The 27889-nt window shown below is 39.0% G+C and overlaps 1 protein-coding gene across 4 annotated transcripts in view; it reads right to left on the bottom strand.

Moving 5' to 3' along the window:
• The window catches only part of CDKL5 (cyclin dependent kinase like 5), a 123824-nt gene that overhangs the window by 60034 nt on the left and 35901 nt on the right, over window positions 1-27889 (bottom strand). For all 4 annotated transcript variants that reach the window (XM_042867097.1, XM_042867099.1, XM_042867096.1 and 1 more), the window contains exons 2-3: window positions 18179-18408; window positions 17672-17706 (exon numbers count right to left, since the gene is read on the bottom strand). In XM_042867097.1, coding sequence (XP_042723031.1) covers window positions 17672-17706; window positions 18179-18242 — 99 coding nt within the window. In that variant the 5' untranslated portion in view covers window positions 18243-18408. The remainder of the gene's footprint in view (window positions 1-17671; window positions 17707-18178; window positions 18409-27889) is intronic.

Here is a 27889-nt window from a genome sequence, read left to right as displayed (position 1 = left end):
CACCCAAAATCAAACCCAGTGTCTGAGAGTGTTGAACTCCGGCACTGAGGGCCGTGCCCACAGCCCTGTGCATCCCGTTCCCCGCCCACCGCCCTGTGGTGCAGCCCCTTTCCCTGACCCCCAGCTGCCCTCCCCTGACGCAGCTCCACGCCGTTCCCTGTCGCTGTCACACAGAGCAGAGCTCAGCGCTGCCCCTCCGCTCCCTGTGAGGAGCTGCAGCCGCCATCAGGCCTCCCCTCAGCTCCTCTGCTCCGCGCTGAGCAAACCTCAGCTCCTCCTCCTATGTGTTGACCTCTAAAAAAAAGCCCCACTTTAAACCTGGACAGACTTGTCAAGCAGGTTTCTTCGACTGAAACTCTTCAGTTGGAACTTGGTTTCAGATTAATACATCTAAATTCAGATATCTGAACGTGAGTTAGGAATTTCAGCTACTATTACAGTCAACAGAGCTGGAGATCCCTGAGCTACCATCAGCTCCAGAAATTACTGTGTTCCCCTAACAACAACATTTAAGATCCCCTAGATATCTGCAGCACTCCCATGGTGTTTGCAGAAATGGCAGAGGATTTATAGAGATGCATACCTCCTCAACAGAAAGCAGAGCTAAGGCACACTACCCCAGGTATCACCAGTAACAGTAGAAGCTCACGTTTAGGCAACTCTAGTGCACCTTTCACCCCTCACACGAATATTAAACATCAGCATCAGAGCATTCCTTTTTTTTTTTCTTCCTTTCTTTCCTTTTAAATTGTCTTTATCTCAGCCCACGAGATGCATGGATATCACATCTTGATTTTCCAGTCATGAGCAAAAACAGATTTTTAGAAACATTTTTGTGCTGTTGTTTTTGTTTTTAAACTAATTAAAAAAGAAATTAATTCACAATTGTCTCCGTTTATTATTGTTATTCAAGTATCGAATTGAAATCTGCTTTTTCCCATTCTGGGCACGCAAAGTAGTGTAACACTGTCTTGTCCATGCAATTTAATATGTAAAAAGTAAACATTTTGCTTGGTAAGCTGGCCACAACTCACTGTATTTTTGGCTATGCAACAATTTGCCTACAGTAACTTTGAGTTTCCCATTCCAAGTCCTTCTCTTCATATGGAATCTCTTTTTTCCCCCAAGTACCAATGAGGCTCAGAAATACGATTTTCATTTTTCAGAATTCTAGTAACAGTATTTAGACTGTTCCCAAGGGAAGGGACAACTGAACACGAAACAGCACTTGCATTTCATAGCCTCAGTTGCTTGGTTACTTTTTTGATTAAGATGACTATAATATGGAAGGGGGGGGGGGAGGGGGCAATAATTCCCCCCCAACAATGTATTTTTGTTAATGCTGTAACATTTTTGCTCTTTCACGTTTTCCTTCCTTCCCTCAGACACATTTTTGCTGACAACCCTGTGCTCACAAAGCCATGTTCTAGGCTAATATTGTAACAGGGAAGCTCTCTATAGGTGCCAGTTACTTCTCTTTTTTTGTCATCAATTTTTAATTAGTTTTAGCATCTTAATAGAGAAGAATTATTTTCCCAACTTGCCACCAACCACTTCTCACTCCTGACACTCTACCAAACTGATGGATGTTCTACATAAATCAACACTCTTTCCTTCTTCCCTTTTGATTTAGTTGATTTTTTCTTAATGTTTGTTTCAGTCTACATACTGAAATAGGTTTTACTGGGCACCTTCTCAAATTTTCTGCATTCAGGTTTGTAAAGAAAGGCAGACTTTTCTTCTTCAAGATCAGACAGACAGCACGTCCTTTAGCCAACAAATTCTTGTTTCGTAACAATACTGACATTTTGCTCTGCCAAGCATTTAAAACTGCATTCCTTTTAGAGACCGTCTCTTCGTTACAGAACAGTATCAAGGATTAAAATCCAGTTCAAACTTCTTCTGGTGAAATTCAAACCTCAAATATACACTGTTCTGTTCACTGTTGCAAAAGTTGGAGGAACAGCAGAACTGCCTCTAAACAAGTTGTATGGTCATTTCATAGAATCATAGAATCACCAAGGTTGGAAAAGACCTAAAAGATCATCCAGTCCAACCATTCATCTATTCCCAATAGCTCCCACTAAACCATGTCCCTCAACACAACATCCAGCCTTTCCTTGAACACTGCCAGGGTCGGTGACTCCACCACCTCCCTGGGCAGCCCATTCCAGTGCCTGACTGCCCATTTAAATGTACATGAGGAAATAAACGAAACTGCACTCAATGAAGACTTCTGTTACTACTGAAGAAATGAAGAAGAAAGTTGCTATTTTTGTGAAGATGTGTGGGTAAAATGCATTTCTACCTCTGTGTTACATATCTGAAACTTCAGCTTTGGACCTAAATTGAGAAAATGTTGCAGAAATTACCTGAAATGAGTCCACAAACATCTGAGGACTCACAAGTAGATCAGCACGTGTATTTTCTCAAAAAGGGGAAAAAAAAAGTTTATCCATCACATGTGCTCCAAGAACACTCAACAAAAACAGCTGTTCTTAGAAAAGTTACTCATACTGATAAGAGTATCTCATACATCCCTCCTTTAGGTCTCATACAAACACACATTTACTTCTGAGTCAGGGAAAAAAAAAATCTTGTAGACTTAATGTTCACCATGAAAGTTTGCCCAAATTCAATGAAATAACTCTTAGAATCACAGGATCACAAGGTTGGAAACGACCTATAAGATCATCCAGTCCAACCATCTCCTCATCACCACTGCCACCACTAGTACTAAACCATATCACGCAGCTCCTCATCCAGAGACGCCTCTTGAACAGTGCCAGGGATGGCGACTCCACCACCTCCCTGGGCAGCCATTCCAGTGCCTGACCACTCTCTGAGAGAAAAAGTTCTTCCTTATGTCCAACCTAAACCTCCTCTGACACAACTTGTGGCATTTCCCCGTGTCCTGCTCATTGCCTGCGAGAAGAGGCCAAATCCCTCCTCACCACAACCTCCCTTCAGGAGGTTGTAGAGTGCAGTGAGGTCTCCCCTGAGTCTCCTCTTCTCTGAACAATCCCAGCTCCCTCAGCCGCTCCTCATAAGACTTGTAAAAAGGGAAAGAAATACTGCTGGTATAAGGGAAAGCATCTTGGTCTCTTTATTGCCCCAAAGACTGGAAACAACAGGTGGAGAGAAAAGGGAGGAGAAAAGTAAAGAATTAAGTACTGAGAATCAGAGAATATAGCAACTTAAGAGACTAGGAAGAGAAGGAAGAAAAATGCAGATTGAAAATATATTAAAAGACAGAACTGGGAAAAGGAAACAGGATTCAGAAACTAGCATTAAGAACAGCGTAACAAATAAGAATATGAATCTGTGAATACCTACAGCTTTAGTGGAACCCAACTCTACTAAAAGCAAAGGAATAATGAGAACTTAAGAATAGCTGCAAACTCACTGAAACTATCTGTGAGTCTCATTCCACAGAGCCCTGATATGCACAGCAAATGAAGGCAACAGGCTACCAGCTACACCATATCAAATACTAAAAGCTGACAGCTGTGTGACAATTGCGTGGGTATCCATATGGTGTTAGATGATGAATTTTGTATTTGAGAAATCTAAAAAGTTATGTGCAAAAAAGCCTTATCACAGTAAGCAAGGAAGAATCTGAGGGGAAAGGTAATGTTCTTTTATTAGAACTACCGGTTTAAGGAAAAAAAACAAAAAACAAAAAAAAAAAACAGCCAAAAACCTGAAGCCTTTCTTCAGGTCCAAAATAGAAGGTGCAATCTCCAAAACTAAATTTAAACTGAGAACATGTGTGTTCTGTATTTAAAGAGACTAAATACATCTAGAGCAAACCTCAAACAATTCCTAAGGTAGAGCTGGTCTTGTTTAGCTTCAGGCAGCTAAGAGTTATATATCCAATATGCATTGTCAAAGCTTTCCCCAGAGCTAGTAAAAGAGGGAGAGCCAGAAAGATACCAACTTAACCCATTTTCACACAGTATGTGGTGCTTTTTGGAGGTTCATTTATACAAATTAAAGAGTTGAGTTATGTAAGACTCACACGCTGAAACAATGGATAGGATTAATTCCACTCAAGTCATGTGACTTTGTCTTTGGATGCTTTATTTTCCCACACATGCACAAACTGGCATACAAACCAGTTTTTCAAAGATATATTTTAGAAATAAAGAAACACTGACCAACATTAGGAACCTCAGATATATTATCACCTCCGTGTCAGCATTCTTTGAGTTTCACCACTATGTTGGTAGCATCATAGTCCACTGGACTGCATTGGCAATACACAAGCAAGATACAAGTATTCCCAACTGTGCTACTGAAGTAAGAACAACTCCATTGCCAATGTAACTGTGCAGCATCAATTCTCACTTCCCACAAAACAATCTGGCACAGCTAGCAGCAAGACTGGGATTTCTGAAGCTCGCCCATCTTCTTTAACTTGCACATTTGACAACAAAGTACATGTTCTCCAATGAGTGTATGCATAAAGCTATAAATACCTCCAGCAGAAGCTTTGCATTTCCTTTTCCCACCATAATTGAAGGTACTACCTGAGATCAATAAAGCCTTAAATAACATTCAGAAAAGGCTCTGTTAGAAGCAGCTGCTTTTCTTCTGTTAAGCTGCCAGGAGGATGTTTCAGATAAGATACTTGAACAAAACCTTTAAGATTTATGTGAAACATTGTCTAAAAAATAAATAAGGATTCAGAATGTATATTATATATTGATGGCCTAGATCTATATTTCTCTGAATACCAAAGCACTTGAATTATTCTAAATGGACATGAAAGAATAAAGCATAATTGAAAAGCTTTTAGATTCTCCATGGAATAAAATTTCCCAATCTATTACTTAACGAAATTATCTGTTAATATTTAAAAGCAATGCTGCTGCTTTAGTTTGAATACGGAGAAACAAATATTGAAAAAAACCAAACATGAGCTGTAAGAAACAAAAAAGTTTGGAGCTTCATTGCAGTACTGGGTCTAACCTGGACATGTAAAACAAAGCTTCTTCACATAAATGTTGCCTTCTGTCCTTGGTATACTGGTATAGTAGCAAGCATTCTGCTGGTACAGAGCACAGGCAATAATCCCAGTAGCAGTTTGCTGACTGCCATTCATGCCAATACTAACTCTGATTTGATTTCATTATACTACAATTCCAGATGTGAGATTTTTATGAAGTTAAAACAACACTACAACAAAAAATTGTATTTCCAAAGCTCCAGGCATAGTAAATAATATAACAGAACATTATCAACCAACAGAATCACTGCCATTCGTATCTCATTCTGAGACACAGGTGCTTAGAGTTGTGAGAATAAAAAGGATCAGCATAACTAACTAGTGCATATAAAAATCTATTCAGGGAGCAACAGAAAGAATGGGTTGGCAATGTTTTCTAAAACTGACCAGAAGAAACTGCTTGCTGTAGCTCATTAACTGAACTGAAATGTACATGTGTGTGCATGTGCACTTGCATATGGCTCTGTACATGTACATGTGAAACTGAAGGAATGTTGGTTCAGCAACAAAAGAATCTTTGTCAACATAAAAGAAACTCTGCCAACATAAACACATCAATTTCACTAACATCCACGACAACGCAAAGTAAGAAATATTATAGGCAGTCCGGTCTCCCCTCATTGATTCTCTGATACTGGATTCACCTGGGACATTTGGTGATCTGAGGGACCTGGATGAAGGATGTTGAGGGATGCTACATCCCAGAATTTCCAAACAGAAATATGGGTTTTTATGTAGTTATTTTAAGCCTACTAGAGTCCATGGAATAGATTTTGTTTGGCATCCCTTGAGCCTTCATAACTAGCAAAGTTTCTGCTGATTCTTCCTTACAACGGCAACATTTGTAACACCAGAAGCATGACAGACTTAGAAAGTTAGAGCAGGTTCAGAACTCAGGTTGCAGTTCCACTAGATACTATCTTGTGTACATTCCTTAACACCATTCTTCACTAGCTGATGCCTTGAGGAAAAAAAAGTACGCATCATTCAGCTGAATCCTTCACACAGTCACAGGAAATTTGATCCTGTAGAAGCTAGTCAGTTGTGCTCTGCAGATGGCACTGCCTGTAACATATTCCTGAGCACAATCATGGCACTGCTCCATCTCTGTTGGAAATGTTAATTGATTTCAATAAGATAGCTTGCCTCTGGATCAAGAAGTATACTGTCAGAAAAGGAGGTGGGTGTATAAGCAAACAACCAAGTTTTTCTTTGATCCTAGAATTTCACCTTTCTCTATCTCTGCTCATGACCACATTTACAAATCCTCAGTTATATTGGAAAGCTTTACAATTTAAAAAAAAAAAAAAAAGTCTTTTTACATCCAAAAAATAAGTTGATAATGCCAGTTAACATTGTTCAGTCAAAGTTAAGCACAAGGAAACTGCTTCACAATTTTCAGTACACTGGTATTCATGGTAATCTGTTATTGGAAATGTATACAACAATATCCTTAATGTGTCTTATAAAGAGTATTTATTGTCTGGAAGACCAGTAGGTACAGAAACATGCAAATGAAGTTTTCTCTCTCAAAGCATTTTATGGTCAACTGATTTTATGAACAACTTAGTTCTTCAATAAAGGCAGCACAAGTTCGTGCTTTGAAAATGAGACACCTAAGACAATGCCACAAACTAATATTCACATGGAAGAAGAAATGGAAGCTGCTTTATCAGAGTTCTTAAGGTACAGGCAACCATAAAACAAGAGCAGTGTTGCTATCTGTTTCCAAGCAAAAGTAACCTGTGCTATTTGGAAACAATGACTCACTTTGCTATACATCTTGACACAATTAAAACAGAACTCCAAAATATAAAAGATACTTCATCAAGTGCGAAGTTAAGCCACCACGTTCTAAGTTATTAAAATACCTTTGTATGAAGATGGGTTTCACTTAGCAGTGCAAGCTAGAAGTAATTCAGGGCTAATATAATGAAAACACAAAGTCTATAAATCAAAACGTAGTTTTTTTTGTTTTCTTCTCTTATACTAAAAAGAAGCTTCAATATTCACCCTTTAAAACAGAGGAAGCTGGCTTTCGATAAAGAATAGTCCAACTGTATGCAAGAAGCAGAGGCACTGAGCTTTATCATCCACATACAGCTAAACACAATTCACTTTTTGAATGAGAAATTAACAGTGCTGTACCTTAAAAGCATTTCTAGCCAAAGAAAATAATTTTTAGCCAAAAAGAAATGAAAATTTTCTGTAGATTTTAGAAGGGTATTCCACCGATTAGGAGTTACAAGAACTACTTTAACCAGGACATGCAAAAGGACAGCTTACTATTTAAAAATATACTGTAATCCTTTCTGATGAAAAATAGATGTGCCAAGAAAAGCCTGTAGCAAGATAAAGTGAAATACTAGGCAAGCTTCTATTTCTGTTAATGTTTTACCTTCACTACCAAGTGTCCCTTTTCCCAGACTCCTAGTCTAAAAAGGAAGCTTTAGATTCACAAGAACAATTAAGAAAACAAGTTAACATAATTGGAATATTCAAGACACTCATTTAGTACTGTGACATTTTAGGTCAACTTGGTTTCCACAAGTGATTTTGAAAGCCAGCTAGATGATCCAAATCCATTCACTTTCACCATGGTACATTTAATAACCATCATCTCAAAACTGAACTGTGCTCTTATCAGACTTTAAAGTACAGAGATCAGTGATTAACCTAGCATTTGTAGCTGCTCATACGTACCACAGAATTTTAAGTCTGTAAGAGTCCTTCATAAACAAAACAATTGACCTAAAATTTAAACATTCCATTTTCTTTCCAAGAGTTGCACTATGCAGTACTTTGCAATTTGATGACAAGAATAAAATGTAATCTCATATTCAGGCAATTTCACAGTACTACAGATGTAGCTCTAAAATTAGCCATGTTGTTCCTTCTCCTACATATTAATTTTCATTATCTATAAATTACCTAGCCTACAGCACTTGTTTCCTAATGATCCAAGACCCTAAATCAAGTCTGAAATCCTCACCAGTTTCAATTTCATATGTAGCTTTGAAGAAATATTTATCAGATTCTTTAGTTTTCAGTGCAACATTTTCAGTTTTTTGCAAAAAAGAATAACTTGCCTTGATAATTTTGCTTTGTGCATTTCATCACATGTACTTAAAATCAAGTTTTTACTTACAAGTGCTTTAAAACGAGATATAATGCTACAAGCTGTTTGCAATTAAAACTACAAGGGAAAGCCACAGAACATACTGCTGCAGGTCTGAATACAATTCCTGTACTAATCAAAGTGTAACTGTATCATCCATTTGCAAATGTGAGCACGCTCTACCAGAAGCTGGTCTATTTATTGGCAATTTTCCAAGGAAAATTGTCACCTGTGGTATCAGTGGTAATTTTTCACTTAAAAAACAGCACCCATAGGAGGAATTCATGCAGCCCATTGTACACGAGTCCACCAGAAAGGTGTGCGGCTTCGTTAAAAAAAAAAAAACAGAAGAAAATTCAGAGATGTCAGGTTAATTAACAACCACTAAGATGACAAAAAAGCTGGAACTGAAATAAATAAAAAAAAAACTTCTTTTTCATTGTAACAAATCACTTTTCTTTGAGTTCAGTCAAGAGTTACCAGTAATACATTCCATATACCCTTCCCAAGGTAAGATGTACTGTTCATCCTATTTTCAACTCTCGTTTATATGCCACTCGCCCTTCAGTTCTGTGCATAATTAGAGGATGATCACATTTGCTTCCCCCTCTCCCTTCTTGTTTTGAAAGTCTTCAGTAGCACCCAATTCCTCTGCACTCAGATTTGCACTTTATGAATGCCACTACCCAGTGTTATCGTGTCCAAGCCCACTGAAGCCATCCCAACTTGTGGCACTGATGGTAACACTCTCTCACTGTATTGCTTTGAATTCAACACTCCTGAATAAAAAATAAAAAAAAAAGAGGGAAAAAAAAAAAAAAAAAAAAAAAATCCAAAAATAACCCCCAAAACCATGTTATTTTTTTTTCACCAAAAACACCCAACCTCCCCCCCCCCCCCCCCAATTATGATTTGGGGGGGGAGGAAAAAAAAAAAAAAAAAAAAAAGAGAGGGAATGCCAATTGTGAATACTGCCTACTGCCCAACATCTGAGCAGGGCTCAGAACATGACAAGTACAAAGGTGGAGGTAAAGGAATAGAGTATCATACAAGGGACCTTTCATATGGCAGCCTGGGCTGATTTAAAGACACAGAGGAAGAAATTCTTTACTGTGAGGGTGGTGAGACACTGGAACAGGTTGCCTGGTGAGGTCGTGGATGCCCCCCCTCTGGAAGCATTCAAGGCCAGGCTAGATGGGACTTCAAGCAACCTGGTCTAGATGGAGGTGTCCCTGCCTATAGTAGGAGGGTTGGAACTAGACGATCTTAAAGGTCCCTTCCAACCCAAACCATTCTATGATTCTGTGTGAAGGCAGCACCTTCTCATAGGAAAGTCTACAGCCCTTCTCCAGGCTGACCAACAAGCAGTGTGCTGCACTGCTAACATACTTATCACCCACGGGTACCACTTCTGCATTCTTTTCCATGCCTGACAGTTAGCTGTCTTTTCAAACCAGGGAATCTCAGCAATTTCTACTCTCCGTTCTGGATAGCTATCTGATATTTGTAGTGACAGTATCTACACAAATCTTTCACTTAGTTTAAAAAAAAAAAAAAAAGTACCAGTTCATAGCATCACCATTTAAAGTCTACCATATGCTGTTATTTGTTTGTTCTCCCCTGCCACAGAAAACTGACAGGACTATGCAAAAAGCTGAGGTTCACGTACAGATAATGCCACAATGCATCAATTTTCATTACCACATTTACATCCAATTGGCACAACAAGCAGTTAAAGAAGTGTGCTGTATAACATTTATCTACCAGTACAGGAAATTAATAACTGAAATGAATTAGTGCTTATCAAGCTTGCCTTTCGCTGCATTCACATGAATGCCTTGGAAGCTGAGAATGGAAGTCCACAAAAGAAATACTACATGATTAATATTTCAAGACAGAATTCTATAAGGAATTCAGAAGGTTTTTCTTACCTAATATTGAAGCTGAAGCAAAGAGATGATATGATTTGCAGCAGTACAGCTTGTCTAATAGTTCTATTTTCCTCACACAGAACTTGAAACAACAAATTTCAACTCCAGCTACTAGAAACATTTACAACTGGCACACACCATTTACTTCAGAAGGCTGATGTTTTCACATTTGCTATGTGTGTTGCAAGCAATTCCCACACAAAGAACATCTGATTATGCTCTAGCCTAAGGAACAATATTAAGTGCAATAATCCTCCTCATGCACACTGCCATTACTGAAAGAATGGATGTAGTGTACAGAGATTTCTGCTTTACCACAATTGAAACCAATCAGCTTGCTACAGAACCAAAACACATTCGATTAGCAGTGAAAATTAGCAGTGTTCCTTTTAAAGACACAAAAAAAAAATCAAAGACAAAGATCAGTGTAATTTTTGAGGATTTTACAGAGGCAGAACAAAATATCACATTCTCCCACTGTTACTGCTGCAACCTCAGACCTAAATCGGTAGGATTTGGCACTGCTCTTTTCACTTGTTGGTAGGTGAAGGACAGCTGTTTGTAAATTGATGGCATGTAAAAAAAGTGTAACAGGTAAGAAAACACTATGCATTAGTCTGCTTCCAGCTTTACTCTGAAAGAGTAAAACACGTTCAAAAATGCTCCTGACTTAATTCAGACTTTGCTGAAAACATTTTAATTTTGAAAGTCAATTATATACGAAGAAATATTTAAAATGTGCTTTGAATTGATTCATAATTATTAACACATAATGCTAAATGCCCTACAGGGTTAGCTTTTGTTACTTACCACTTCAGTGTGTTTTTCATAATTTTTTAACAGTGGTAATTTCACATTTACCTTCAAATCATTCATAAAAACACTGAATAGCCATTTTTTCCCTGGTATCTTTCTATGTCAAAACCAGATATAAATACCTCTCCTTAGCTCACTTACAGTTGCTTTGAAGTCTGTTGATCAGTCAGATCTCAAATCCATGCAACTTTAGAAACCAGAATTCACCCACAAACTTTGATTAGAGTCTGGTATAGTTCTCACTCACATAAGCAGACTGTCACTACACAATTCCCCCCAACTCTACTTCAACTCAGTATTTTGAAGGAAGAAATCTGGTTCGTCTGACAAGACCCATTTCCCACCATTATACATATGGCTTTTTGTTCTCGACTTGTAAGCAACTTTTCCACAGCTAAGCATTGGAGTGGTATGAACTTGGTATCTGCTGTCTAGATATACTTTCTGAACACGGGTACAGCCTCTTAGAATTATCACAGTATTATAAAATTATGGTGAAATAAGAACACCAAGGACCAGAAGCTTTTTAAATCAGCACAGTTAATATGCTGGAGTTAGAATACCAGACAGCAGTAGAACCTTCTCTAGCTGAGTAGCCAAAACCTGAGCCTTGAAAGATAGATCTAAAGCAAGACAGTCAGTAACATCAACATACTCAAGATAAATGCAGCTTTCCTTCATGAACGCTTATCTTTTAATTCTTAACTCATCAACACAAGGTCAGCTGACTTCCAGTAAGAAGAAAGAACGTTAAAAACATCAGCAGACACATGAATTAGAAAAGGGATTCTAGTACCTAGTTCAGAATGTGATGGTTTATTATAAACATCAGATTCACCCCAACTTTCCTATGAGCAGGAAGTACTCTCTTTCCCTCTGTGAAAATCATCAGATCTCATACCTGCACACAAATGTCAAGGGAAACAAACAGGAGGAACTCCTGCCAACTCCTGTTTCTACAACTGTGCCCTATCTGAACTGTTAGCCCAGTACTATTACCCTACTGACATCACTCATTAAGATTTCACATTGTGGCAGAACAGCCTGCATGACTGAAATGGTGCCATGAACAGGTACACAGACAACTTCACGAAGGACAAGCTTAAAAAGCAAGGAGGTTCTTGGAAAGGAGAGGCTTGAAGGCACAGACATTTGCTTTCAAATGGATAACAAGAAAGCCTAAAGTTTTTGCCTGAGGGCTGGAGGACAGAGCACCAGTGCCATTAGGGTGGACATCTGCTTCAAAACACTCAAAGCAGAACAGACAAAACTTTTTAAAGGAAGCCTTACAAAAAAAAAAACAAACCAGTTTTCACAGAAGACAGAGTATTGCAGCGTCTGCTGAAAGGGCAAAATATCATGACAACCAGGAGATTGCTGGAAGATGCAGAAAACAATTTCCTGACATCTGCTCAATGAGCCAATACAAATGTGAAGGCTGATGACAGCTTGAGAAACAGCGACAACATGCAGTCATCCGGCTCAAAGACCACCACACACTGAGGGACTTGGGGATCTACATCACTATTAACCTGAGTAGGGTCCATGTCTGTGCTGAGCTGTGTATAACAGGTGCAGCTCAATCTTAAGATCTGTTTATTTGCATAAATTCCATGGTTGAAGGATAAACTCAGCCAGATCTCTGTATCAAAGGAGCCTGCAGCTCCATCTCAGTATTACTGACTACAAAATTTGTATGGCTTTGCCTTTACGTCAAAGCACAGCAAGAAGTTGTCACACAGATATCCGTTCTGTTTGACAGTAGAAATTAACAGAGTTGTTTTCTTCTAAGAAAATCCTATAGTAGCTCAAGTTATGACAATGGCATAACCCCTTCTGCGGGCACAGCGTGCTGCACCCCGATCAGAGGCTCATTGGATGTTGCTACATTTATACAGTTTGCCTTTCTCACTGAGATTATAATGGCTCAGCATCTCTTGATACAAAACCCCATGATCTGAGATGTTGAAGAACTAAACAAAACAAACAGTAGAATTACAATCCTGATCCTCCAAAAGAACACATTTACCCTCTGCTTAAAGTCAGCATTAAGGAGTAAAGGAATCTACGAGAGCTGGCTGTTCTTCAAGGAAGGCTTTCTTGTAGTACAGGACCAGCCCATTTCCATGCAAAATGCTGGGAAAATGGTCTGAGTTGGTGGTGTGGTTTAACTCGGCAGGCAGCACTGGTAAGCAGGAAATTAATTCCTGATGGAGCTCAAACACAAAGCAGCAGCACACATAGCATGGAAGTAGAAAGTGGCTACCTGACGAAAAACAAAGAAACTGCTTCACCATGCAGGAGTTATATTTCAAAAGCCAAAGCTCACATCACTTGAAAAACTGTAAACGTAAATGGCAAAGTAAAGGGTTTTTATAGTTACGCAACAGCAAAAGGGAAAACCAGGGAAACTGTACTCTGCTGTTCAGTAGTGATAAAAGATGTGGAAAAGGTTGAGGTGCTCAAGTGAAATCTAGTGGTTAAAGAAAAAAAAACCAACAGCCATGTTTATATGACATAATGAGAATACTGCACTTTCCTTGAAAAGATCTGTAAATATTTCTTTCAGGTATTCAGACACAAAATTTATCTTAAGACAATGAAAGATTATTAGTGAGGGCTCAAAAAGGACAAAATTAAATATCAGGTTAAGAGGAAAATGCCTTCAAGTATTCAACCTACTGAGAAGGTTATTCATTATTCTTCATTGCACTGAAGCCACCTTCATCACATTGAAGTAGCCACATTATTCTATAAACTAAGGTTTCTTTTGTTTTTAAATACAGAAATTCAGTGATGTTTAAGAAAAAAATGTCTAAAAATATCTCAAATACACTAAAGAACACCAAAACCAGATGCACTTTATAACAAAGGACTAGGAAAACATCTTATCAGACAGGAGATGTTGTGCATACAAGAACTGGCATAACATTTCTAAATCATTAAACTACATCCCCTCCGGCTCCAAAGACTCTGGTAACACAGCACGGGGCAAGAGCATGAACAAACCTGGGAGTCTTGATGAAATCCCACCATGCTTTTAGAGAAGTCACATCATCTAAAAGCTACATCCAAATGCACAGGGGAATGCAACTTCCCCTTTGCATTCCTCCAGCCATTTTTTCCCCCCATTTCTGCAAGCTCCAAAGTAGAAGACCATCAGCAACCATAATTTCTTATTTACATAATGATCAGTTTTAGGTATCTCAGTCATCAAATATTCAAGTGAATATTAATAAAACCTTGGTTAGATAAAACAAAACAGTAGGTATGTTCTGCAGATGGGACGTAAAGCAGAGATCAGAATCAATACCTTCAAACCAGACACACCATATTAATAAAACATCTATGATTTGACTACCTACTACCTACAATTTTGAATCCTTCTTCTCCAGTCTGATCCCGTGGCAAGCTGCCTCATTAATGAAGACCAGTGTTCCCATCTTGTCTACCTAGACTTGTTTCCATTCTTTCCAGCTGTACAGTGATGCATTAACCTCATTTCTACAGATTCCTCCTCACTTGCAGCTCCAGTTTTCAACTTTTCTCCCTACACAGTGCATCTTGCAGTGCATCTACGCATTCACTTTTCACACCAACATCTCAATTGTTTTTTTCCCCCTTGCTCTCCATTTCTCAGCATGCTCATCTTTGGATACCCCATCGCTGCAAGACTAAGTTGTGAAGTAAATATTTGTTCCATTATTTGCACATTAAATAAAACTATCTTAAACATGAACCAAGTCTCTTTCTTTTAGCTTTGATCTCTGAAACAGCTGAACTGCTAAAATTGCTTTTCTTCTCAGGAAAGACAAGATCTAGCAGATTAGCCAAGACAGCCCACTTTATTATGTCTTGTGAAAATAAAATGTATTTCCAGTGTTTTCAAAAGCAACAGCAGTGTAATTCTTTATGAAATAGCCTCTAATGAAAAAAAGCTTCTCAGAACATTCTCAGAACTTCAGATCTCTGCTTTATTCTTAACATTTATATTACTTTCACATTGAAAAAAAAAAAAAGCAGAAAAACAAGTTAACTTTACAAAAAAGCAGCAGTAAAGAATTTGCAACAGAAATATGCTATATAATAACATAAATGTAGTCATTCTAGAGGAGGTACTCTTGTTTTCCTGACAACATTCTGCTAGCAAAGAAAAAAAAAAATCATGAAATAATGACAAGGTATTTACCCCTTAGCACATTCCCTCCAGTTTAAATCCATATACAAACACCACTGAAATGCACTGGTACAAAAAGCTATCTATTTATTGAAGCACTACTGGATTATATATCACAAAATGTTACAATTAAGGACCCACTCCTCTTCTGATGCAAATTTTACTTTCTCTCTAATACGGTGGAAATCAGTTGACTTAAAATCACTGAGAATTTGGTTCTTGCACGTTACCACCGTTTGTAAAGATGAATATAAACAATTTTGCACTTGAATCGTTATACAGAATTGTTAGCTTTGTGCAAAAAGAAAAGCAGTGCATGCTGAGGGAACATGACCGAAGGTGGCTTGTTTACTGCAGCACCCTCTAGTTTTTACACCATTTCTGGACCTCCCTTGTGGAGCACAAAAAAACGCTGCATAATGCACTCAAAGTTCAACTGCACTACATGCAGACATCTAACATGGAAGAATTATTTACTAAAACTCAATATTTCTAGGTACAGCCAGTCAGCCATCAGACAGTGAACACAAAAACCACAGCCTTGCATTTGCAGATAATTCTGCTAAGGCTGCATGAAAGTCAAAGAAATTCAGTGTCCTTTCACCAGCTGTAGGAAAAAGCACCTTCCACTGCTGAAGGAAAGCCATCCCTCTCCTGTCATTTGTTACACTGCAAGGTATTCTTACAGGAACTCAGACAACTTGGATAAGCCTGCTGTTGCATTACAATCTTAGAGTACCAAGCTCTTTCAGATCAGGACACTGCCAATGGCACAAAGAGCTGGAAATTCACTCACCAGTGCAGCAAATCCTAGAATCTTCCTGTGTCCACTTTCCATAAAGAAGGGGCCTGCCCAGCATAAACTGCATCGTCACCACCCAGATCTTTTACAGTACACATCCAGTGTTATTACTCTAATTATCTCAAAATATAAAGTTTAACAAAGCCATTCTTGAAAGGGATCAAGTCTCCCCCAAGGCAGACAGTGCTTCATCGTAACATAGAATCTCCCCAGATTCTATGTTTTTCCCTTTTTAAGGGGAATCTACATGTGTCTGGCCAGTGCTTAACATACTGCAACAGTAAGAGATAACAAGTAACATGAAATCCAGGAGAGAAAATAATAACATAGGGAACTACTAACTAGCTTTGTTATAATGCATGTGCACAATATCTCCAAGAGGATGTGTGCTAGAGACTCATTTGTATCTTGAAACAATGCATCCAGAGCTAAGGTTTGCAAAAATAAAATACACTATTTAATGTTTTTATCAGTCTTATTTGCCTCACTAGTCCTCATTTTCACCACCCTTTCATTTGTCAAAACAATGCATATTTACCTGCACAGATCATGTGGCAAGTTAGAATATATGCAAGAAAGTAAACCAGAGGTTTTTCTGTTGAAATCATTTGAAGTATCATATAGCTGTTTTTCATACTTATTTTCAAGTCACCTGTATCACATCCAAAAGTGAGGGCAACATTTACCATTCAGTTTTATCATGTGTTCATATTATTTTTGATAACTACGCTTAACATATAGCTAGGAAAGAAAGTAACAAGAGATCTACTCTGGTTTTACTAGAGGGTGAGAGATGACTATCTTATGTGGTATTCTGAAAATTTCAGATATTTGTGTTAAAAACCAAAAGCTACAATTACCTCCAAAAAACTGTTCCAACAGTGCTATGTAACAAGGTTTACCTACAAAGTGCAAGCTCCAAATTCTCAGTACAACAGTGTAAGTCATTCCAAATATAGCTACGTGTCCTGTGCAAAAGGACTTCTGCGTATTTGCTAAAAGCCACAACAGGAGCATAGGTCCTCTTCAGAGCATTGCTATTTTCTAGAACAAGGTATGAACTACATAAAAATAACTTTTACGTATTCTCCAGTCACTACATTCTATGATTCTGAAATGCCTTACTTTCCTGAAATAAAAGATACTTTCTTGTGACTATATTACAGCTCTGAAAACAGCACGTTAGATCTGTGCTGATGAGCAGAAAGTACAGACATAACCACCCTTTATAACACCATCATGTCCATTAAAAAAAAAAAAAGAAAAAAGGAAGTTTGTTTGGTTTTCAGAGGGTTTTCAGGGCAAGGGGTGTTACTTCTTCCTCTTCAAGATGGAAAACAATAAGCATAAAGTTAGTGCTTTCTTACTTTGTCTTTCTTTGTTTTTCTTTCTTTGTCCACCACCACAAGTGGTGGGAATTCCACAAGCATACCTCTTCTTCCCCAGGAAAGATAAATACTTATATGGAGTTATTGGGCAATTCATTTGATATACAAATTGAGACTGATGGAGAGTAAACTGCACTCCAAATTAGCTTATTTATTTTCAAAAAAGGCTTTCTTAGTGGAAATTAGTGAAAAGTTGTTAATACTTCATATTTCAGACAGATATCAAACACTACAAAAAACCCTTGTGCTTTTGCACTAGATGTAGCTGCTTCCTTTGACAGTACTGCAATTAAGCCCGAATAACTGACTGCAAGGAAAAGCCCTGCTCAATTACAACATATCTAAAACATAACACCTCAGTTGCCAAGATAAGTCATTGTATTACCCAAACACCAACACTTATCTCTAATTTAAAGCAATTTACTCACCTTGTGTCTGCATTTAAGTACAACACCATAGGCTCCTGAAACAAATCAGAAAAAAAGCATCAAGATAAGAGTACTCCGTTATCTCCAGGTTGCAGAATATTGTTCCCAGTATCATCCTCAACTTGCACATACAGCACCTTACTGAATTTTTGTGCAGTGAAAACTAAAAAGACTTCAAAGTAAACGGGTTTTAAAACATTGAAGTTGTTTTTAAATATACAAACAGAAGTTTGACAGTTGGCATCTACCCTGTATCATTTAAGAAATTAATACAGCCAATTTCAACAAAACTGGTCCCTCCTTTTCTTACCTCCCCTCCTACCCCTGCCATTTCCCGAACGTTTCCTTTCATCAAAGATCGTGATTGGAAGGAATTAAGGAACAGCAATTTATTCTCTGCAAGATGTGATACAAGCAGCATTCTGTAAATGAAAACTTTTTACCACCAAGAAGACTAAATAAAATCTAATAAATAAATAAACAGATTATATAAAGTATACCACTTACCTTCACCTACAACCCCAAGGATCTCAAATTTATTCATCACATTACCAATGTTAGGAATCTTCATCAAGACAAATTCTTCCTACAGAGAAAGCCACAAAACATGGCACAACGGGGAGCGTCCGGAGAGCCTGCAAAAGGCAGATGTGGAAAGGCTCTCAGAAAAAAAAGTTTCTGCCTTGATCAACTGGACTTCTCACGCCCTTCCTAATTCCTAGGCAGTCAGTGGCTTCCTGAGGGGAAAGAGGAGGAAATAGCATAATTAGCAACTTGTTTTATTTTGGTGAAAATAAAAAAGCACAGCAGTTGATATACACACCACACCAGTATTGTACAACGTAATGATAGCAGTCAATGTGCTTCTACTTTTCTCACTCAGTACAACCCAGGGCCATGTATATGGATTGAATGTACACCTGAGTACAGCTGCCTTTGTAATCCCATACTGTGTCTATTAATAACTAATGCACATCGCATGCATTTCTACAAGACAGAAGCAAACAAAACATTGATAGGAACTACTTCAGTGAGCAACAACACACCTTTAATTACAGATGTTCTCGCTTCAGTTTATGTTGACAGCTATGTATAAAAACAAGTTGTATTTAGCCACTTTATTATTTGTTCTCTGCAAAAGCAAAAGGATAATGCACAAAGGACCCCACACAGTAAGCATTCTGCAATTATTTCCTACAAGCATTTAAAAAATAAAAAAGGAAAATTGTTAGACTGACTAGTGATCAGCCTTAGAAAACTGTTACTTTTATCAGCTTATTTAATAGAGATGTAATAAGTAAAAAACTTTTTCAAAGGTTCCTTTGCCCACGCTTTTAAACGTGGTAGAAGTGATCTGTTAAACCAAGCAAATATATACTGGAAAAAGAAAGTTTCTGCTGCCTCCATGTTAAACTCCAATCCCTTCTCCTGTATAACCTCAGAACAGTAACGCAACTTCTACGTTTGGTTTAAATAATTCAGACTGCTTTCCCTCTCCTTTATGGTAAGGCATACATCCTATGCTCTAAAATAGGGAAGAAAGCTAAAATAGTTTCACCGTGAAAAGAGAAAATGAGATTTCCACAGTCCAGTGATCTGAGAACAGGAGTACTCATGTGATGGCACAATAGAGGCAAATTCATTTAATTAACTTACGTGTAATGGACAAGCATGAACTAATGACACTGGGTTTGGCTCACCCAAACAGGATGTCTCAAGCTTATGTTAGCATAAGCTAAGGGTGCTGGCTAGAAGCCCTGCACTAAGTCAATTATAATAAAGGAAGGACAACTCGAAAGCGGAGGGAAATCAACACTGCTAACCTCAGCAAGTCATAGGGAGATGGTTTTGAAGTTGCTTTTGAAATAATTAAGATCCCCAGAGTTAGCCAAGCCCTAGTATTTTGGGAACAAACTCTGAAAGTAAAGCAGTGACTTCTTAGAGCAAAAGGGACAGCTGTTTGTTTTTAAAAGAAGTTACCCAGTCTTTAATGGATTATTTCAGTGTTTGATTCACCGCTTCAATTTTTCTTCCCTTGCATATTCTATAAAAGATCCCTTTCCTCTTCAGATGCAAGTTTCTCTTCCCTCATTCATGATTTCAAAAATGTTCATCAACCACATAAAGCTACAGAAGCCTATAACTTGCGAGCCACATATTTACTTTCTTTTTGAAAAGGCTTCAGTAGGGATGCTAGGTTTTGTTTCTTGAGAATAGAGGTTAGATGCACCAGCCAGCCTTTCATTCCCAAGCTCAGCAATGCATAATCCTCTTTCTCCACTGATTTCCTCCCAGTCAGTTTCCCCTCAGGGAGAAGCACGGCCCCCAGGAATTAGGCTGCTTCTTACAAGTGCTCCTGGCTTCAGGTCACCTGAGGCACTGTCATGCAGGCCCCTAAAGGTGAGAGCTTGCCAATTCGCTTATCAATGCTCACATGCCATTAGTGATGCACTTGGACTGTCCCAGATAAACACACAATCTGGTTTCTCAAATCACACGTCATGACAGACAGCAATGACGACAAAAATGTACATGGAGGGGAACTCCCAAAAGAAAACCGTGCAGCTCCAGAGGCAGCCCTGTGCACACCTCTGCTGGGAGTGCCTGACCAAAGCCTCATCCTGAGTGACCAGGACAGCCGATGAAAACATGAGACCCAGCAGCAGTGCAAATTCACACCCTAACACCTGATGCCACAGCTTTGTCCTACCTCACCTGAGCACCATTTCTCCTACCTTTCTCCCTCATGGCAGCAGTAGATCCAGACTGGCTGGGCCCACCTGGTCCCAGGTTTGTTCTACAGACCAAAGGCCAGAGCCCACCCGCCATACTCGGCCCATTTTCTCTCACAGAAAGAACTCCAGCTGCTTTGAGACAAGGCTTACACACACTGACTTGCTGGAGATCTTTGTCACCAAAAGCTCTTAAAAGACTGAAAAATAACTGCATCACCCACACTGAATTAAGAGAGCATCTTAGGGAGAGGTGGTCTCAGTGCTACCACAGCATTCTGCAAATCCATAGCCAAGTCAGCAAAGCTAAACACTTCGAAATGAATGAGCACAAACCAGTTTTATGTAACGCAGAACTAAATTAAAGCATTAGAAAAAAAAAAAAAGAGCTCTTCAGTATCTTTTCTCTTCATGACTACTGAAGAATCACTGCAAAGTATTCAGTTTAACCACTCATCTCAGGGCCTCAATTCTAAGAAATGCTACTCATTTCATAATCATCAATAACTAGAAGGAAAAAATGCATTTCAAACAGCTTGATCTTTATAAACTTTGTGAGAAATAAAATCTCTTCAAGAAATACATGGTTAGATTCTCAAGTATTCTTAATATCCTGTACCTAGACCAAAAAGCAGAATTTTCACTTAGTTGAGTCAGATACCTCTAACATGAGATACCTCTAACAGACATCAAGGCCATCCATGAGCTTTTCACAAGCTTCTTGCCAACATGCAAATGCCTCTCTTGCTCTCCTAAAACAAAAAGTAAACTTCATCTTAGTATTTAAGATACAACCAAGATTCTCCGGAGGGTTAGGTACACCTCCGTCCGTTCACCAGCAAAACAAGGGCAGAACAACCCAGAGCAGGGAAGTATCTGCCTCTGATAGTCATGCATTCATCCACACCCTGGCATGTCTTCTGTCTGCGTGCGCACATGAAAGGAAGCACTACCTGCCTCTGTCAGTCACACCGCATCGCTGCCACACCAGCTCCTCCCTCTCCTCCCCATTATAGGTGTATGTCTATCTTAGGATTTTCAGGAAAAATATAATTAAAGTTACAAGCATCGTAACAAGTGGTACAGCAGAATATACAAGGTATGCACTTTAGAAAACTCAGGAAAGAAAAATTTTTCTGGAGTTATTAATATAGAATAATGCGTCAGGAGTGCTATAATATATCCACCACAGATTATAAAGAATAAATTCAGCTTAAAAGAAAAAAAACTGAAGAAGAGATTAAAAGCAACAAGATCCTGTAATTAAGCAAGTGAGATATTCTTAATGCTTTAAGTTTCAACCTATCCTCCTCTGCATGGAAAAGAACAGCTGGTAAAAATAAATGCAAAATTAAGGAGACTGTCAAAGATGGAACAAATTATGTAAAAGCAAAATGCCAAAAGTTGCTTGCACCAGCTTAGAGGTTTCAAAGTTCACCTCCAAGCAAGCTTTTATTGACACTGCTACCACCGTAAGAACTTGACTTCACTGGTGGTGGTTTTAAATGGTTGTTGACATACTGAAAACTACCAACACATCAATGGAAATCATCCTCACATAACTGGCCAGAAAGGCAAACTCTTGACCTCTGTGGCCTTTGACTCAGTCCCCCGTAAGATCCTTCTTTCCAAGAAAGATAAGGATTTGAAGGGTGGACTGTTCAATGGATGAGGAACTGCTTGTGAGATAGATTGTATCCACAGCGTGATGGTCATGATGGTCAATGGCTTTACGTTCAGGAGATTAGTGATAAGTGATGTCCCTCAGGGATCAGTACTGGGACCACTGCTCTTTAACATTCTCACCAGTAACACTGCCAGTGGGGTTGAGTGTACCCTCAGCAAGTTTGCTGAGGGCACCAAGCTGTGGGGTGCAGTCAACACACCTGAGGGATGGGATGTCATCCAGATATACCTAGACAGGCTGAAGCAGTGGGCCCAGGTGAACCTCATGAGGTTCAACACAGCCAAGTGAAAGGTCTTGCACCTGGGTTGCAGCATCCCCAGGTATCAATGCAAGCTGCAGGACAATAGGATTGAGCACAGCACTGTCTAAACAGACCTGGGGGAACTGGAGGAGGGCAAGCTGGATACAAGTTAGCAGTGTGCCCTTACAGCCCAGAAAGCCAACTGTATTCTAGAGTGAATCAAAAGAAGTGTGGCCAGCAGGGTGAGGGAAGTGATCCCTCTACTCTACACTGCTGAGACCTCACCTGGTGTAGTGCATCCAGATGTAGGGTCCTCAGTACAGGACAGACACAGACCTGTTGGAACGTGTCCAGGGGAGGGCCACAAAAATGATCCAAAGGATGGAACACCTTCCTTATAAGAACAGGCTGAGAGAGCTGGGGCTGCTCAGCCTGGAGAAGAGAAGGCTCCAGGGAGCCTTTTCAGTGTCTAACAGGGGTCTCTAAGAAAGGAGACGGACTATTCAGGAGGATCTGTTGTGACAAGACAAGGGGAAACAGTTCCACTTACAGGAGAAGAGATTTAGATTGGAGAGAAGGAAGAAGTTTCTTGGTGTTGGTTTTTTTTTTTTGTTGTTGTTGTTGTTATTGTTAAATAGTAACAGTGGTGAAACACTGGCACAGATTGCCCAGAGAGGCTGTGGGTGCCCCATCCCTGGAGACACTCAAGTTCAAGCAGTATGGGGCTCTGAGCACCCATGTAGATGTCCCTGTTCACTGTAGGGGGTTTGGACTAGATGGCCTTCCAACTCAAGGGTCTCTTCCAACTCAAACCATTCTATGATTCTAAGGCAGAAATTTGGTGAAGATAAATAGTAGGAACCTGGTCACAGTTACCATCCTATAGAAAGTGCTAAACTGGAAAAGAGGTTGAATCTTCTCCAGGCTATTGAAGATTTGGTTAACTTCCTAAAAGAAAATGGGTTAGAGACCAGAATACCAATTCTGACCAACTGTTTCATTTTGTTCTTCCTTCTGTATGCAAGCACAGACCCAAATATTAGCTCAGCTCATCCTGAGTACGAGTAGAATTCAATTCTGAGTTAAAAATGCAAGATTTACACACTTCTATGGCTAACTTGAAAAGAGTGGGTTCTTCACAGAATGCTTCTAGGACTACAGTGACAAACAGAGCAATTATAAGAGTACTGATCCGAACAGCAGATCCCAAGAATTGTAACAGAAGGATAGGAAAGGATTTGCTTCCACTTTAGGACTCTTACGAGTGGGGAAGAAGTCTAACAAAAATGTATGCTGCGGGTGTGACAACTTTTTACATGTTTTGTTACCTGTCCTTACACATACTGGGCACTTTTCACTCTATCCGTACCATCTCTGAATAGGAAAGACCTGTGTTCAGGTGGTAATGCTCAACAGAAGCTGCTACAGCTGAAGTCTTCGCTGTTTCATTTGGCACAAGATGTCCAACACGTAAGCATTCACTTCAAACAGAAACATCCAACATTTAGGCAGGGAGCATGGGGAGGTAGGGACAATAAATGTATTTAACAAAGATCTCAGAATATGCTTCTTTGGAAGAAGTTAAAGCTTCTTAATCTAGCACAGTATTTGTAAGTGGTCTCATTCAAAGTTGGGTCTTTTATTTTCATCTTTCCTCCTCTCAGCACTCCAGTCTCCGGTAATATTCTACACTCATTCATTACGTTCCTCACTACTCAGCTCTGTAATATCTTTGATGATCTGCCATGGACTTCAAATCCCCAGGCTATAAAATAATATTACTGGCATCACTTTTTCCATCTTTTATAATTACCCAGAAAAGCTACTATTTTTGAAGTGCTACTTATTAGGACTCACTTTCTGACTCTATTCCTATATTTGCATTTGAAGCTCACGTTTAGAAAAGGAAAAAAAAAAAAAGAAACAAGTACTGAGTGTAAAAGCCTCACTCCTTTACAAGTATAAAAAAAATTGAGCACCTTCAGACAAAATGTTGAGCAAAGCGAGCTCCTCCCCAAGTATAATACAATATATTACCTTTAAGGAAACATGTTAGAAGCACTGAGCAGCCATTCCTCTGAACAACTGATCTAAAGTTTGAGTTCAGCAGCATATTTGTGGGAGGAAAGGGCCCTGAGCTCTTCCACCACACTGCCTGGTCCCTCGATTCCCTGATAGCCTACTGGTAAGAAGTGCAGTGCCCTATAGGTTCCTCCCTCTGATGGCAGCAATCACCAGTTCTGCACCAGCAGTACTACAACACCATGCTGTCATTAGACAGAAACACCAGATGTAAAAGACCAGGCCACTCCAATTACATCCCCCCAACTTACTGCTGACTGAATCAGCCACCAGATCTCCTACATGCACACGCAGAGCATGCCAGTGATTTAAAGCGGCAGCCTCCTAACCTGACAAAACTGAAATTCTTTCAACCTTACCAAATTCCTCCTCCTAATAGCTCCTAATAGCCTGAAGTTTTGCCTTCATTGTTCTCCAAATAACTCCTGCTCACACTCAAAAATGAGATGTTTCTCTCTGTACTGGTTTGGGCTGGGATGGATTTTTTTCCTAAGAGAACAGAAAAGTAAAGGTAGATGTAAAAACACTTATAAATACCAAATGGGTGCTGAAACTAAATTCTGTGGGTTTTCTGATGCAGATCAAAATAACCACCATGACTATACCTCCTTGTAAGTTTCAAAACATATCATTAAACACAAATTACTGGTTCACTATCTAAAGTAAGAAGAAAAACCTTAAGAAGTCATTTTTTCATTGAAAAAGGGATGCCAAGCATATGGAACAAAGAAAGGAATGAGGGGGGAAGTCCCCCAGAATTTCCATTCTGAATGAATAAGAAAGTACCATATAAGCTAAAGAACTGAATTACCCTGTAACTACTGCAAAATCATTCATCATTTCTTCTTAATGTGTTTTCCAGGCAAGTCGGAGGCATTTTATTTAAGTAACACTGATCCAACTTTTACAATATTAACCATGCAAAGAATGCCATCAGAAGTTTTCAAGAGAGAACAAAAGGAAGCCATACAATGATTAAGTGTCTAGCACCTACATTCAGGTCACACTGTTAATAAAGTCACATTAGCACCTAGGCACACATGCATGAAACAACTCAAAGGCTTTTCACTATGAATTCTTTTTTAGAAAAGTCACTGTAACAGATTAAGCTAGCAGTGGGGAAACTATGAAGTGTTTGCTGGTGGTGGTTTGTGTCATTGGTTGGTTTTTTGTTGCTGTTGGTTTTTTTTCCCTCACTCCTCCAAGAAGAAATTTCTGACTGTATCAACCTGAAATGATTTGTTTCAAAGCAGAAAAATCCCAACCAACAACAGAAACATTTGTCAGAAACTGCATTGAATTTAAAGATACTGCTGCTAATTCAGTACATTTGAAAGGCCATTCCAATACATTTGCTCCAAATCTGCAGATTTCAGAGAGAAGAGTACAATACAGGCAAGATTTTATTGTTAGTTTTAACATGAGAGAATTTCTATTACGATGTCTGTTCTCAGAGCATAGACCACACTTCCAAAAGAAGAATGAGTCATGTGCCACTCTGAGTTGGAAAATAAGTGCCTGTTAAGTATACGCAGCTGAATAAATCAATTAAGTGAAACCCAAGTCAAGAAAGCTTTACAAAGTGGTTCAGACTGCATTAAGACCTTATGACCAGAGTAACTGCAGAAAATGAAGAAGAAAAAAAAAAAACCTCTGTATTCCAGACAAAGTAGAACACTCCAAATTCCTCTCATAAGCTTCTTTCAGGAGGATAAAAACTTCAGCTCTTCTGGAATACAGCTTCTGAAGGATGTCAAAGAAGCAGCGATGCACCAGATACAAAGGGCAGTTCTAGCTAGGACACCGAGTTTCATCAAACTGAAAACCCTGAAATAAACATCCAGCACACATCTACTGCAGAAAACGTACAGTGCCAAACAGCCCAGAGGGCCATTCTGAGAGATGCCTTCATGCTGAGCCACCCCCAACACCCTCAGGTCAGGGGATTTTGTTCTGCACCGCAACATTACTGACAGCTGCCCAGAAAACAGATGGTGACCAGGTCAGTTTGCAAAAAAGTACGAACGGCTTTCCAGTGGAACAGAAATACAGATCCAAAACCAAGCTAAATTATGTGATCTCATCTAAAAAGCAGCAAAAGGCAGCTTGGAAATAGGGTAGACAAAAGCAGTGAAAACTGTAATATTGGCATGGGCTGCCAACAGAGGTGGTGGAGTCACTGTCCTTGGAGGTGTTCAAAAAATGCATGGATGTGGCACTGAGGGATGTGGTCAGTGGGCACAGAGTGATGGGCTGGTGGTTAGAAAAGATCTCTGAGATCATCTAGTCCCACATTACTGGTTCTGTAATTAACTTGCAGACAAAATCAAATTCAAAGATCTCCACTGCTCTTACCTGCTATAACTATCCATTAGTTAATGGAGAGTAATGAAGAGCTCCCTCTGTACACACACAAGTTAGTTCCCCTAAGAGGAAGCGGGCAGAAGAACTGCATTGAGCGAAGATGAAAGGCAACTGAGGAACTAGTACCTCAGCACTCAGTACAATTACAAAGGCTGACTGACTGCTGTCCTGGGTGACTTACTCAGAGTTTGAGATGGATCTCATCAAAGCTGAATGCAAACCCAGCAACCAAGCTTGGAGTGCTGGAGGGACTGGCTCCCTTAAGAAAATCATACAAATTCACAGAATACTTCTCCATGCATATGCCTCCTGGGTATTTGAGCTACAGGAGAAAAATTGCTTGCCGTTTCTAATCTCAATACCTCTAATCCTATACCAGCACAGAAAAGATTCTGATTATTATTTTATTTCTCAAACTTAAAGCACTCCAAAACCCCCATTATGAAAATGCGATTACAAGCTTTTGCATTAAAAAAAATCACCTTTCCTCTCCTGTTCTTTTCAGCTCTTAGATGAATTCTTGGATCTTGTCTTTAATTAGATGTTAAGCTCAGATATGGAATTTTTTTTTGGCTACATTGAAGGCCCCTGGGTATTGTTATAAAATGAGTTATAAGAATATCATCTTTGAAACCACACTGCAATATCAGTTCCTTGCATGTAGAGAGCTACTGTGGGAAAATAGGAGCCTTGTGGTAAATGCAGTTCTCACCAGATGACTCAGGAAAACTTCTAAAACATTAGGAAGCAATTTGATTCATCTCTAGAAATAGGATGTGGTCATTTTTCTTTTCTTAAGTAATAAACAACACTATTTTAACGTCAGTCTACATAATTACTTAAAAAATAATATCAAGTAGTAGCCTTTCTGTAACTTTCAAGTTCAGCATATTGGTTGCCATTTAATAGTTACCATGTAATCTGAGACTTGAAATAACTTTTCATTCTTTTAACCGCTCTCATAATAAAAGGTTAATAAAAGAGTGTTAAGGAAGTTTGTGTGAACGTAAGTGTAGCCTGCACTTACTCTCCATACCCAACCAGCAGCATCAAAATACTGGCAAAATACATTACTCAAAATCTGTGCTTGACTAATGTTTTTGTGAAAAAGT

This window comes from Lagopus leucura, unplaced genomic scaffold (genome assembly GCF_019238085.1).
Source record: "Lagopus leucura isolate 7727_CA_CO unplaced genomic scaffold, USGS_WTPT01 Super-Scaffold_100001, whole genome shotgun sequence".
NCBI lineage: Eukaryota > Metazoa > Chordata > Aves > Galliformes > Phasianidae > Lagopus > Lagopus leucura.
Note: the sequence above shows the minus strand (reverse complement) of the source record. Positions and strands in the feature narration are given on the sequence as shown.